A 13,113-nucleotide genomic window follows, 5' to 3' on the forward strand; every position below is an offset into this window, starting at 1 on the left:
AAGATAACTTACAAATGAACAAGAAATTCATTATAAAAAAAAAAACAAATTTTGCATCTAAACAATTTAGAAGAATAGATTTTAAGTTAAAAATTATTTAATAAAATTTAAATATATAAAAACCACAATTTAAACGTTGCCTTAGGTCACAAAATCCCTTAGATCGGCCTTGCTTACAATTTGTTATTGAAGTGCTTATACAAATGAATTCAAATAGGGCCTTCATGATAAATAATTTTATGGTTTTTTCAATAGAGGATTGATAAAAAAAAATTATATAAAAAGACCTAAGAATTACATCATAGTTGGCATTAAGCTTTAGGTGTTTAATATTGCCAATAAATGAATAAAAGTTTTAAAACTATATTCAATTTGAAGCCCAAATGAGTTATAAGACCCTTGAGTCTTTGCTAATTTTTGATATTTTATAAGCATAAAAATAGAGAGAAAGTATGGGCTTGTTTGATAGTAGAACTTAAAGACTGTTTTGTGTAATTTAAATGCTTAAACTACGAGCCTCACATTTAAGCTTTGTGTTTGGTAAGGAAACTCTTGTTAGGATATTTAGATAACACTCCTCACTTTAAGTGATTTAAAGAATGTATTTAGAGAACTCTTTAAAGCAATTTTAGAACTCAAGTAGTAGTATTCGGTGGCACTGTGATAAATATTGTGAAAAATGTGGGTCTCACCAAAATGACTTGACATGACAAGTTGACTGCTCCTCTCTCTCCCTCTCCCCCTCACTCTCTTTATGCTCTCCTTTCATCAACAATGCTCCTATCTCTCCCTCTTTATGCTCTCTTCAATAAAATAAATTATTTTACATTATTCATGAGAGTAATACACACTTTTTCTAAAAAAAACAAATACCTGTACCAAACACCCAATTTTGTGGTTTCAGTTTAAAAAGAATGTTACAAAAATATGCTGCCAATTTTTTTTTTTTTTTTTTGCATTATGAATACTCAAAAAATGCATTTTAGTACACTTTTTAAATCACAGCTTTCATATTGATTTGAAAACCAAAATTACAATACTCTTACCAAACGGACCCTATACATTTTACACCATTTGATTTTTTAGTTTTAAAGGGAGGTGTTATTTATTTAAGTAAACTACTTAGACATATAGAGCACCTTTGTGGGATACCCAGTCTACCCAGACACATTAAGTTTCATACATAATAATGGTACACAAAATAGAGACAACTAAGGTTGTCAAAATCGAGATCCTACGTAGGATCGTAGGAGGTAGGTGGGATCATGAATTGTAGAATCGAATCGTGGATCGTAAGATCTTACATTATTTGAGAAAAAAAAAACAAAAAATACACATTGTTGTGTTAAATAATCACATAAATTATACATTCATTGATATAATTACTATACATCACTACATCCATTTGTAAGTATCATTTAAAGATGCCAAAAACCTCAAAATGTGACACTCTATTAAGATATTTTTTATTTGAATCCAATTGACACTCTCTCTACATTACGGTGGAAAAACTTAGTCTATTAGGATTTTATTTTTCATTTGAGTCCAACTGAACTTTCTGTCAAGTTAAAAAAGATTACGAGAAACTAAGATCGTTTGAGATCATCAAAATTGTACGATGCTACTGATCCTGAACGATCGCAAAAATCCTTGAAAAATCCAAATCGTTTTGAATAGGTGAGATCGTAAAATCGTAAGATCGTAGGATTCAGATCGGGATTTTAACAACCATGGAGACAACTATCATATTCATCTAAATTGGTCTCTTTTTTGCAAGCCCTTTTTGTTGATCCATCTAGGCAACTAGTTACTATTGGTTTCGCACAAAAATGTGCTCTACGAGGATTGTCTAGTCACGTCCTACAATTATAAATCAAAATAGCAATGTTCAATGCAAGTACACCATTAGATGTTAACCAATCAAAGTAGTACTATTTTGTGAATCAAATTTTCAAAATTAGTACATATTGGGGGACCTTTGGTGGTGGTTAGGCAATAGGTAAATGTATACATATCAATTCATGATGAAAATTATGCGCATATTGTTACCTACTTTGTATGTCCTGATTTGGACACATAATGGTCCTACACAATTCCTTTATTATAACCAATAGATTAAAAAATGAGTAACGTTACGAACACAACAAAATATCACAATAATTTTACAACATTTCTAAATTAACATGCTAACTCACACATTGGGTCCATTACAATTTATAATTTAAATTTTTTGCTATGCTAATTTAGGAATTTTGTATAATTAGTGTAAAATTAAAAGAAAACGGGTTCATGCATTACTTAAAAGAAATTGTTTATCAAAGTCACACATAAAAAAAGGAAAAAAAAATAGTAAAGTGTAAGTGGACCACCATCCACTCATTTCTTTTTAATAAAAAATTATCTTTGTAGATTTATTTATATACTAGTTAAGGAAAAAAATTAATCAAATTTTTTGAAAAAATAATCATATCTCAAAAGAGTTCTCTAGATAATTCGTTACTATATATAATAAAAAATAATTAGGTGAAAGTCTTTAGCATTTTTCAAAAAAAAAAAGTTAAAAAAAATTAGATAACTCACAAATGAACAAGAAATTTATTATAAAAAAAAAACTAAAAAAATAATTGCGTCTAAACAAATTAGAAGAATGGATTTTAAGTAAAAAATTATTTAATAACATTTTAATATATAAAAGCCTCGATTTAAATGTCACTTTAGGCCCCAAAATCTCTTGAACCGGTCCTGTTTATAATCTTTGACTTAAGTGCTTATACAAATGAATTCAAATAGGGCCTTAATGATAAAGAGGTTTGTGGTTTTTCTAATAAAGAATTGAAAAAATTATATATAAAAGACCTAAGAATTATACAATTTTTTGGCATTAAGCTTAGGTGTTTAATATTGCCAATAAATGAATAAAAATTCAAAACTATATTCAATTTAAGGCCCAAATGAGCTATAAGATCCTGAGTTTTTGTTAAATTTGATATTCTATACACATAGAAATAGAGAAATATTTATGCATTTTACATTTGTTTAGTTGTAAAGGGAAGTTTTATTTATTTAAGTAAACTGTTTATACATAGAGAGCACTCTCGTGGTATACCCAAATACATTAAGTTTCACACATAACAATATACACAAAATAGAGACAACTATCATATTCTTCTGCATTGATCTCTTGTTTACAAGTCCTTTTCGTCGGTCCATCTAGGCAACTAGTTACTATTGGGTTTCGCACAAAATCGTGCTCTAGGAAGATTGTCTAGTCACGTCACACAACTAAAAATAATAATAAAAAACAGCAATATTGGGGGACCTTTGGTGAATCAAATTGCTACTATTTTGTGAATCAAAATTAGTACATATTGGGGGGACCTTTGGTGGTGGTTAGGCAGTAGCTAAAACGTATACCCATCAATTCGTGATGAAAAGTATGTGCAAGTAGTTGCATGTCCTGATGTGGACACATAATTGGTTATGGTCCAACACAATTCCCACTGCATATTCATAACATAAAATCTGGAGACCAAAGCTGATATGACATCATCAGAAAAGAATCCAAAAACGATACATTTTTTTTATTGTTTAAAAAGTGGTCAATAGATTTATGGTCCGTTTGGATAGAACTTATTATTGAAAATTAAAAATTGAAAATACGGTAGCAAAATAATTTTTAAAAAGGTAAAAAATACTGTTTATTCTAAAAGTTACTGTTCATTGGCCTAAAATTAATTTTCATGACTAATAAACAGTAACAAACACGCGTTAAAAAAAAAAAAAAAGCCAAAACTTTAGACGTGGACGCACGTCTGGGCTATCCAAACGCCCTCTCAATATTACCTAACCAAAAAAAAAAAACTTGCCATAAAAAACCCAAGTAAGCAAACAACTGTTGTTCATTACTAAAATGGCATCAGCTGCTGCTGCCGCCACCACCACCACACCAACCCATTCTTCTTCTATTAGAACTCACCGTTTCAAGCCCTCTACACGTTTGCCCTTCAGGTTCCGCAGATTTACGCCCACCTACCCCTCTGCTTCTTCGCTCGCTATCTCTTGCGCTATCTCCACCCGTGACCCGCCGGAGCTCCGAATGGACGACAACGGGTCTTCCACCCCACTCCAGCGACCCGATTCGTTCGGCCGTTTCGGCAAGTTTGGCGGGAAATACGTCCCCGAAACCCTAATGCACGCCCTCTCCGAGCTCGAGTCTGCTTTCCATGCTCTCGCCGGTGACCACGAGTTTCAGGTTCTCTCCTCCATTTCAATCCTTTCAATTGTGTTTGGTTCCGTGGAAATTTTGGGAAAAAGAGTGAATTTTTCTTGGGGGTGAAAATGAAATGCTTGTTGTTTTGTTTGGATTTTTAGTGTGGGGATTGATAAGACTATGAAATTGAACCTTAATTGCTTAATGTGATATTTACTTTGAGGATTGGATAATTTGTTAGTAAAAAAAAAAAAAGGAACTAATTTTGTGGGACTTGTTGGGGTTCTTCATTTGAATATTTCTTTTCAATTTTGGTTTGTTTTTTTTTAGCTTTGGCTGTGTTTGGTTTTGTTGGAAATTTGGGAAAAGAAATTAGTTTTGAGGGGCAAATTGGTATGGTATTGAATGCAGAAAAGATTTTGGTGTTGCTAGAGTAGAAGCTCTATATTGCAATTTGAAAAGCTTTGTTTCATTTTGTTTGGAGCTGTAACAATGTGGGCTAATGAGCTATTTAGCTCAAATGGTACTTCCTTCTCCTATAATAATGGGATGGACGGTGAGTTCGCGGGTTCTAGACCCACCCCAACATTTGCAGCTTACCAGTAATTAAAAATAAAAATAAAATGAAGGGGATAAGGATACCGAAATGTGGGGTTATTTTGGTTTCCTTAAGTTTTTCAATTACCAAATGGAGGGTATAAGGATGTAGGATTAAGGAAATGGTTATCTTGGCATAGGCTTTTATTGCCTTGATTTTCATGTGTTATGGAAGTATTAGCTTAGTGTGGGATTGATGAGACTCTGGTATGGGCCTTTACTGCTTATTATGAATTTTGAGGAATCCATTATTGATTACAAAAAAGAAGTTTTTGTCTTACGTCTTGGCATTGCGATGACCCTTCGTTTTTTTAGAGAAAATTTTTACTTGTTTTAGTTTGCCAAAGCTGAATTAGATGATAAAGTTTCAGTCTTCATTGAAAATGTAACTGCTACTCAAGTATCTTGGGGGGAAAAACTCTGATTGCGTGTTTATTTCTGTGTGAATATATGTCAAAGTTATTGAATTATAGGGAAAATATTTGATTTTGCAGAAAGAACTGAACGGGGTCTTGAAAGACTATGTAGGGAGGGAGACTCCTCTTTATTTTGCAGAGCGGCTGACGGAGCATTATAAACGTCCCAACGGTGAAGGTCCACTCATTTACCTCAAGAGAGAAGATCTGAATCATACTGGGGCTCACAAGATCAACAATGCCGTTGCCCAAGCTTTGCTTGCCAAGCGGTTGGGCAAAAAGCGGATTATTGCTGAAACTGGAGCTGGTCAGCATGGAGTTGCAACAGCAACTGTTTGTGCTCGGTTTGGTTTGCAATGTATCATTTATATGGGTGCACAAGATATGGAGAGGCAGGCACTTAATGTCTTCAGAATGCGGCTTCTTGGAGCTGAGGTTAGTTGCCATAGTTTTCATCCTTTAGTTCTTTGAGCTATGTAGCCTAATTTATACATAGACCATTTCACAATCCCATGGTTCATTTAACTGGTCTGATTATACATTGCATATTTTCCAGCACTGTTTCATTTTCTCTCTTCATAACAAAGTTAAAGTTATCCTAGAAATTGAGGAAACCTTTGTGATGTTAGCAGCCTTATTTGCATAATGTTTTTTTAACTGGCACTTCATTTGTGTAGGCATGATGGTTTTTTATTTTATTTTAAAATATCTGAAGCAAACTTCGTACTATGTACAAAGCAAGGCCAACAGAAACATACTTCTGGCTGTTCTTATAGGCAGACAGTGCTAAGTGAGATTGTTGCCTAGGTGTTCCATTCTGAGCTGGTTTTACATTCTTTCTTTGCTATTAAGCTTTTAGGTCGCCCATATTTTACTTATATTATGGAATCCTTCTGCTGATAATTAACAATCTCTTGGTTTTGCAACTGTTTGCAAGGAGTCTTTGGGATTGGGAACACAATTTGTATACGTCATTGATTCCTCTTTTAAATATTTTTCTTTCTTTCAATTATTTTTTTTCATTATATGCCACCATCAAATTCTCTTAAAAATCATTTTTAGGTTCTTGGGATGACAAGATTCATTTTGTTCCTGATATATTACTAATTGTAGTATTTAAAGGGCTCAGATGGATTTTTATGTTGCAGTTATCGTTTAATTTTTATATGAAATTGCTCTTGCCAATGTTGCATCATTAAATTATGAATTTCTCTTTTCCTATTACAGGTTAGACCAGTCCATTCTGGGACAGCCACCCTGAAAGATGCAACATCAGAAGCTATTAGGGACTGGGTAACAAATGTAGAGACAACCCATTATATTTTGGGCTCCGTTGCTGGGCCACATCCATACCCCATGATGGTTCGAGAGTTCCACGCGGTAATTGGTAAAGAAACCAGAAAACAAGCTCTGGAAAAATGGGGAGGGGGACCAGATGTTCTGGTAGCATGTGTTGGTGGAGGTTCGAATGCCATGGGACTCTTCCATGAGTTTGTAGATGACAAAGATGTAAGGTTAATTGGTGTGGAAGCTGCAGGGTTTGGATTGGACAGTGGTAAGCATGCTGCTACTTTGACAAAAGGGGAAATTGGAGTTTTGCATGGAGCTATGAGCTATTTATTACAGGATGATGATGGGCAAATCATTGAACCACATTCTATAAGTGCGGGGTAAGACAGTTGATTGATTTTTTCCTTTGTCACATTTGGTGTGTTTTATGTTGTATTCTTTCTAAATGTACATATTGTCTTTATGGCTTATAGCTTGGATTATCCTGGAGTTGGGCCAGAGCACAGTTACTTGAAAGATATAGGACGTGCTGAATATTATAGTGTCACAGATGATGAAGCATTAGAAGGTATGGCGTCTACAAACTGCTTTATGTTTTCTGTTGTATTCTTGGGGTTTTGCCCGGGGGGGGGGGGGGGGGGAGCGTTTGGAAGGGGGGTCAATTATGTCTTACATGATGATGAGTATTGCATTGCTTTGATTGTTGCTAATAATATGTTTGTATCTGCGACATTTGACATTATTATGGGGATGCATGTTGTCTCTTTGCCAATATGAGTTTAGTCCTTTGTCTAATAGGATAAAATTTGAAACTTAACATACAAGGCCTAATTAACACTGTTATCAAAGTAGAGTCCTCTAATGTACTATGATAGTATGATTTATTTGTCATTCAACCATCAATTCCTTGTCTCCTTGTAGAAGTCATTTTCTTTTCAGTTACTTTTCTTGCCAAGAAAAAGAAGGTAAAAAGGCCTCTAGTAGCACATGGTTGATCATCTTCTTCCTTTTTCTTTTGGGGAGAGAGAGAGAGAGAACAGTTTCTATGTATTTGAAGTTTAGACAAACTAGAAAAGAATTAAAAAGAATCACATTTTCTGAAAAAAAAAAAAAAATCCATTTTTTACAACACAGATGGTTGTTGATCAAAGATGGTTATGATGAAAACTTTTTCTGCTGTTGAAAACGTCAACCTTGATTCCATGTTACAAACGTATTTTGTCCCACACTCACCTTGTTTTGGATTTGCAATCTTGTCATGAATGACTTGATATGACGAACTAACCGATACAGTTTACTAGAACATTATCTTACCTCTAGCTCTACATGAACGGTTTATTTTCAGAAGAATACATGTTAATGATGGTTTAGGTGTTGGATTACAGTATATTGATAGTACATAATCTTAATAGTCTTGTTGGAATTCTATAAACTTGGGAAGCCACCATGTATTGGCTTGGAGGAAAACTTTGTCCCCCCATAAAATGCCTGTTTGCTGTTTCCAACCGATAATGAGTCCCTGAATGCTTTTTTTGAGGTTATGTATGAGCAATCTACCATCACTGACAAAATCTGATATTTCACTGTTGCCCTAGGTTGAAGTTGCTTTCAAAATTGTCTTATTATCCACTTAAATCAGTTCCTTTATTGGTTATTTTTGTATATGTAGCTTTCAAGAGATTATCGCGACTAGAGGGCATAATCCCAGCTTTGGAGACGTCTCATGCACTGGCTTATTTGGAGCAGCTCTGCCCTACTCTCCCCAATGGAACTAGGCTTGTGCTTAATTGCAGTGGCAGAGGGGATAAGGATGTTCAAACAGCTATCAAGCTTTTGCAGCTTTGATGGTGGTGTTCATGTATGCGGTATGCCATTACAAATAAACTAAAGAACACCCTCTTTGTTTTTTTTTTTTTGTTGGGTTGAGATGTTTCAGTTTTGTTTGTCACTTGTAAGACTATATTCAACTCTTTGACAATCAAGTTTAAAACAAATTTGGAATGTATAAATGCAGTTATGACTTATGACTGCAGATCATCTTTATATTGTAGTTTTCAGTGAATGGCTGCAGATTGCTTGAGAGTTTCATCTGGGCATCTAGGAGCATTCTGATGCTTATATTTGAAAGAGATACTTTGTCGAAGTTCATATTTGAAATATAAGAATACATGTTCGCATAATTTGGTGGTTCTCAAACACTGTTTTAATAGCTTGACTAGTTAAAATTCTGGTTTACAGATAATGGTGTTTGATAGCATTTTATCAGTGTGCAACATACCCATTAGTGTCCAGTTCCTAGATTTTTAACACACAGTGGAACACCTCTTGAAAAGATACCACTTGATCAACCTTGAACCGAAATCCACTCCACAGTCCACACCAACACTGCAAAATCACAACTCCAAAGCACATGAGAAACAGTTTCAGTCTCTTCCAGCAAGTAGAAGATATTCCTTTGTGAATTAAATTTGTTGTTGTAGGAAGTATACAGACCCTCACTTGGCTAACGCCACATAAATGATTTGATTCGCTTATGAGGAACCGAGACAGCCCAAAGGCCATTCCAAAAATAATGCACACCCATTTGATTGGATGAAGAGCCCTCTGATTTTATTTTATACCTTAGGAGTCGCATCCTTCACTAATAATTCATGAATTTTTCACAACAAATTTTCCATTTGAGGTTCCCATCCACAATGACGAATCCGGCTGCCATCTAATCGTCTATGAGACAAAGGTATACTTGATTTGGGAAGCTTCAAAGGGGGAGAAAAATAGAATCAGTCAACTGAGAATTCCACAGTGGTTGCATATTCTGGAAGAACTGTACATAGAGAAACTATCTTTGTCCCTGTTGTGATGACAGTCATTTATTACCTCTTTCTTGTTTGAGAAACTTCTCATTTTGAAACTGAAGCCATTTATTACCTCAAACCCGAGCTGTGTCATCAATCTCAAGTCTCAACCCGTTAGCAATCACACCCCTTGCCTGAGCTAGACTGTATGCATAAGAAAGAGCGAATAGGAACATTGAACTGACTAGTCTGGAATATATTTGATTTGAAGGCAATAAGAGTGATTATTGACGGCTCCACCCTTGTTTAGCTACAAGAGCTCAATTAAAAGCTTCTAGTCTCAAAATCCAATTCTTGGATCTACATAATTTATCCAAACTTTTAGTCAATCATTTTTCCCTTCCTCACCATTTTGGTCCCACCAAAATCTACTCATTAAAGAATTTAATTCAGAACAAAGCTGTCTAGTATTCTTAAGCAACTCATGGCATAGATTGAGATAGCCTGGGCTACTGTCATGGTCAAGATCTCCCTATCAGTTACAGATAAAATCTTCTCCTTCCATCCTTTCCTTCAATTTTTTAATGGACAGAACTCTTGATCTCTTCAAAAGCCGTTCTCTTGCCTCTGCCAATTAAAGGAGGCCACCCAAGGTATGTCTCAAAAGGAAATAGAGATGTTGCAACCATAACTCTCCCAATATCATTCTCCACAACAGGAAAAGTGTTTGAACTAAAGAACAAAGACATCTTATTACAATTCAAGGGTTTCTGCTCTGATACCATTACTACCCAGGATAGGCTGACCTAACAAGGATGAAAGTCCATCTCTAGCATTGTTGCTTGTAAATTCCCTCATTCCACTCTATCATACACCTTACCTTACTCAAATTCAGCTTAAGAACCATGTGTGGACTCCTACTCCTACCCCTTATCTTGGTTTTCGCCAAGATGTTGTTTATTATTAATCTCCTAGGAACTTTGAATTCTAGCGATGGTGTAGAGCAGCAGCTTTTTCATCCTGTTAGTTTGAACCTTCATCACAAATTCACACATCGATCACATCACATGAGCTAACAGGACGAAATTATTATTCTCTGTTCCCAATAGCCTGGCACTTTTGTCTCAAGAAAACCAAAGTTTCAGTCTACTCTCTCCACGCCCATGCGTCTTACACGGATGTATCGACTATGAACTATTAAGTGCTTACAAATTCGCGTAGGAATCCCATATCGAGCAGATACGATAAAGTTGTGTAAGATAGCTGATATAAAAAGGCAGCTCATTGTATAGCTTAAGCACGCAGCCACGCGGTGAGCACAGAGCGAACTATTCTTTCGCCTTTTACTAAAGAATACCGTGTGCACGCCGCAAATAGTGGCATACGCCTATTTTTGGAGGAGATTTTCTTATGGGAAAGCTCCTAAAATGCTAGTTTAACATTAACCGAGACATATAAATTGGTATAAATTTAAAATTAAATAAAATAAGATAATTAAATATAGAAATGTGTAATCTATTGCAAATTGTTTGGTCTAATAAGGGAGACATTATTAACCGCTTTAACCTTTTAAGAAAAAATAAGTTAAAAATCTCCTAAACTAACTTTAAACAAATTTATCAAAAAAATTATTTGAAAACGTTTTTTTTTAATAATTTGAATAAAGATGACAGTGGATATCACAATTTAAGTTTTTAAGTTTTTTTTAAATTAAAAAATGCTCCCACAAATAAATTAAGGGCATAAAGGAAAAATTAATAAATTTATAGTATTTGACTTTTCAAACTAGACATAATTTTGGAATATCCTAAAATAGAATGCAAGCCAAACAATTTAGGACAAATGGAGTATTTCTTTCGTGAAAGAAGATTAGGTATTTGGGTTACAAATTTATTTAATAAAATAAATATTATTATATATTTTGAAAATTTAGTATTATTTAATATATGATTTATATTTATTATTGATCATTAATTTTCTAAAATTTTTGCAAGCATGAAAATTATAAGAAGATGTAATCTAATGGAATGAGTAAGGTTGTAGCTACAATCAATTTTGTAACTAAATTTTGTCCTTATTTTATATCATAACTCTCACAAGACAAATAAGAGAGATCAAATCTTAAGCAAACCATGGTCTAAGATAACGCAATATAAATATAAAATGTTAGTATAATAGTAAAATGTTGTATTATTGTTATTTTTATGCAAACTATTGTTCATTTTTAAAGAGTAATGTTATTTGTATGCAAGCATGAAGCTTATAAGAAAATATAATTCAATGGTAAATTTATCAGAATTAACCTCCAATAAAATGATAATGAGTAAGGTTGTAATTTTATGCTACAATCAATTTTATAACTAAATTTTGTCCTTATTTCATATCATAACTCTCACAAGACAAATATGAAAGATCAAATCTCAAGCAAACTATGGTCTAAAATAATGCAATATAAATATAAAATGTTAGTAAAATAGTAAAATGTTGTATTATTGTTATTTGTATGCAAACTATTGTTCATTTTTAAAGAGTAATGTTATTAGTATGCAAACTATTGTTGTAGTGTACAATCTTTATCAGCTAAAGTCAAAATGTTTAAAGTCAAACCCAATACAAATTGGATTTTTTTTTTTTTCGTTTTCGTATTAGTTTTAGTTAGTTCTTCCTCTATTATCTCCCTCTCACTCGCCAAAATCATGTCAAGATCTAATCAAATGTCGGACCACATTTATTTATTCCTTTTTCTTTTTCTCAAATGCTCTCATTTTCATACGTTTAAAGCACTAGCATCAGGTGTGTCAAATGCCAAATATTTGACATTTGACACACCAAACACCCAAAAACCCCTCACATCAGATATTTTAAATGTTAAAAGATTTGGCATAGGCGAACAATACCATTCCAAATTTGGAATGGTATGGATACAAATGGTAAACCAACAATTTAATTTTTTATAAAAAATTCTTTCCTTTCAAATATTCGATTTTTTCTCTCTCCTCTCATAGATCTGTCTCCCCGTTTGTCTCTCAGCCCTTAGCTCCTCTCTCTCTATCTTAGCCTCTCTCACTCTATTCCCTCTATCACAAGCCGCCAATCTCTACCACAGATCTTTGCCCACAGCTATCTTGCCAAGCCCCGATCTCGCCACGGTCTCTGCTTCCACTCACCATAAAGGTGGCTCTATTCTCATGGATTCTCTCCGTTCACATTTCTCTCTAATAGCAATGATAGGTGGGTCGGCATTGGTTTTAGGGCTATGTATATTGCCTTTATTGGTGGTGGTGATGGGTTATGTGGGTCATTAATTTGGTGGTTTGTGGTTTGTTGGGTTTTGTGGGTCTTTAGATTTTCTGGTGGATTGGCGTTTGTTTTGGTGGTTTTGGGATTATTTTGGTTGGTTAATTTCTAATTCGATCTCTTCATTTGTTTTTGTTTTGTTTTTTTGTTTTTTGTTTTTAAGTAGAATTGGGTGGTGGTGAGTTTGTGGTGGTTGGTGGTGGGTTGCACCTATGGGTGGTGGTGGCGGGTTGTACTAGTGGGTGGAGGCAAAGGATTATGCTCATTTACGATGGTGTAGGCTTTATAAATTATTTGTTTTTTTTTAAATCCTGTAGAAGTTTTATTTATAATATTTTAATGTGTTATGATATTAAAATAGAACATTTGATGAATGGAAAATTGTAAAATGATGTGTTAAAATAGATAAAATAAATTTTTTTTTTGGTGTGAAAATGACATTTGTTTAGGATAATTGATGCTCTTACTCCTCTTTACAGCTCACCTTCCTCCTATATATATATATATA

The 13,113-nt window shown here is 34.0% G+C and overlaps 1 protein-coding gene and 1 non-coding gene across 2 annotated transcripts; both read left to right on the forward strand.

Moving 5' to 3' along the window:
* Positions 1-3,853: 3,853 nt before the first annotated feature.
* LOC142640680 (tryptophan synthase beta chain 1) lies at positions 3,854-8,556 on the forward strand. The gene is made up of 5 exons (XM_075814884.1): positions 3,854-4,252; positions 5,302-5,658; positions 6,451-6,893; positions 6,987-7,081; positions 8,183-8,556. The coding sequence occupies exons 1-5, from the start codon at positions 3,911-3,913 to the stop codon at positions 8,356-8,358; spliced, it is 1,413 nt and encodes a 470-aa protein (XP_075670999.1). The 5' UTR covers positions 3,854-3,910; the 3' UTR covers positions 8,359-8,556.
* A 2,055-nt stretch (positions 8,557-10,611) lies between these two features.
* LOC142641853 (U5 spliceosomal RNA) lies at positions 10,612-10,729 on the forward strand. The gene has a single exon (XR_012845527.1). It is a non-coding gene; the product is annotated as a U5 spliceosomal RNA (small nuclear RNA).
* The last annotated feature ends 2,384 nt before the right edge of the window (positions 10,730-13,113 follow it).

This window comes from Castanea sativa, chromosome 6 (genome assembly GCF_040712315.1).
Source record: "Castanea sativa cultivar Marrone di Chiusa Pesio chromosome 6, ASM4071231v1".
In the NCBI taxonomy this organism is placed as follows: domain Eukaryota; kingdom Viridiplantae; phylum Streptophyta; class Magnoliopsida; order Fagales; family Fagaceae; genus Castanea; species Castanea sativa.

Bases quoted from the DNA above. Each gene is read 5' to 3' on its own strand.
- LOC142640680 (XM_075814884.1), top strand. From the start codon at position 3,911: ATGGCATCAGCTGCTGCTGCCGCCACCACCACCACACCAACCCATTCT. The intron at 6,894-6,986 runs GTAAGACAGTTG...TATGGCTTATAG, and splicing joins CCACATTCTATAAGTGCGGG to CTTGGATTATCCTGGAGTTG. The intron at 7,082-8,182 runs GTATGGCGTCTA...TTGTATATGTAG, and splicing joins AGATGATGAAGCATTAGAAG to CTTTCAAGAGATTATCGCGA.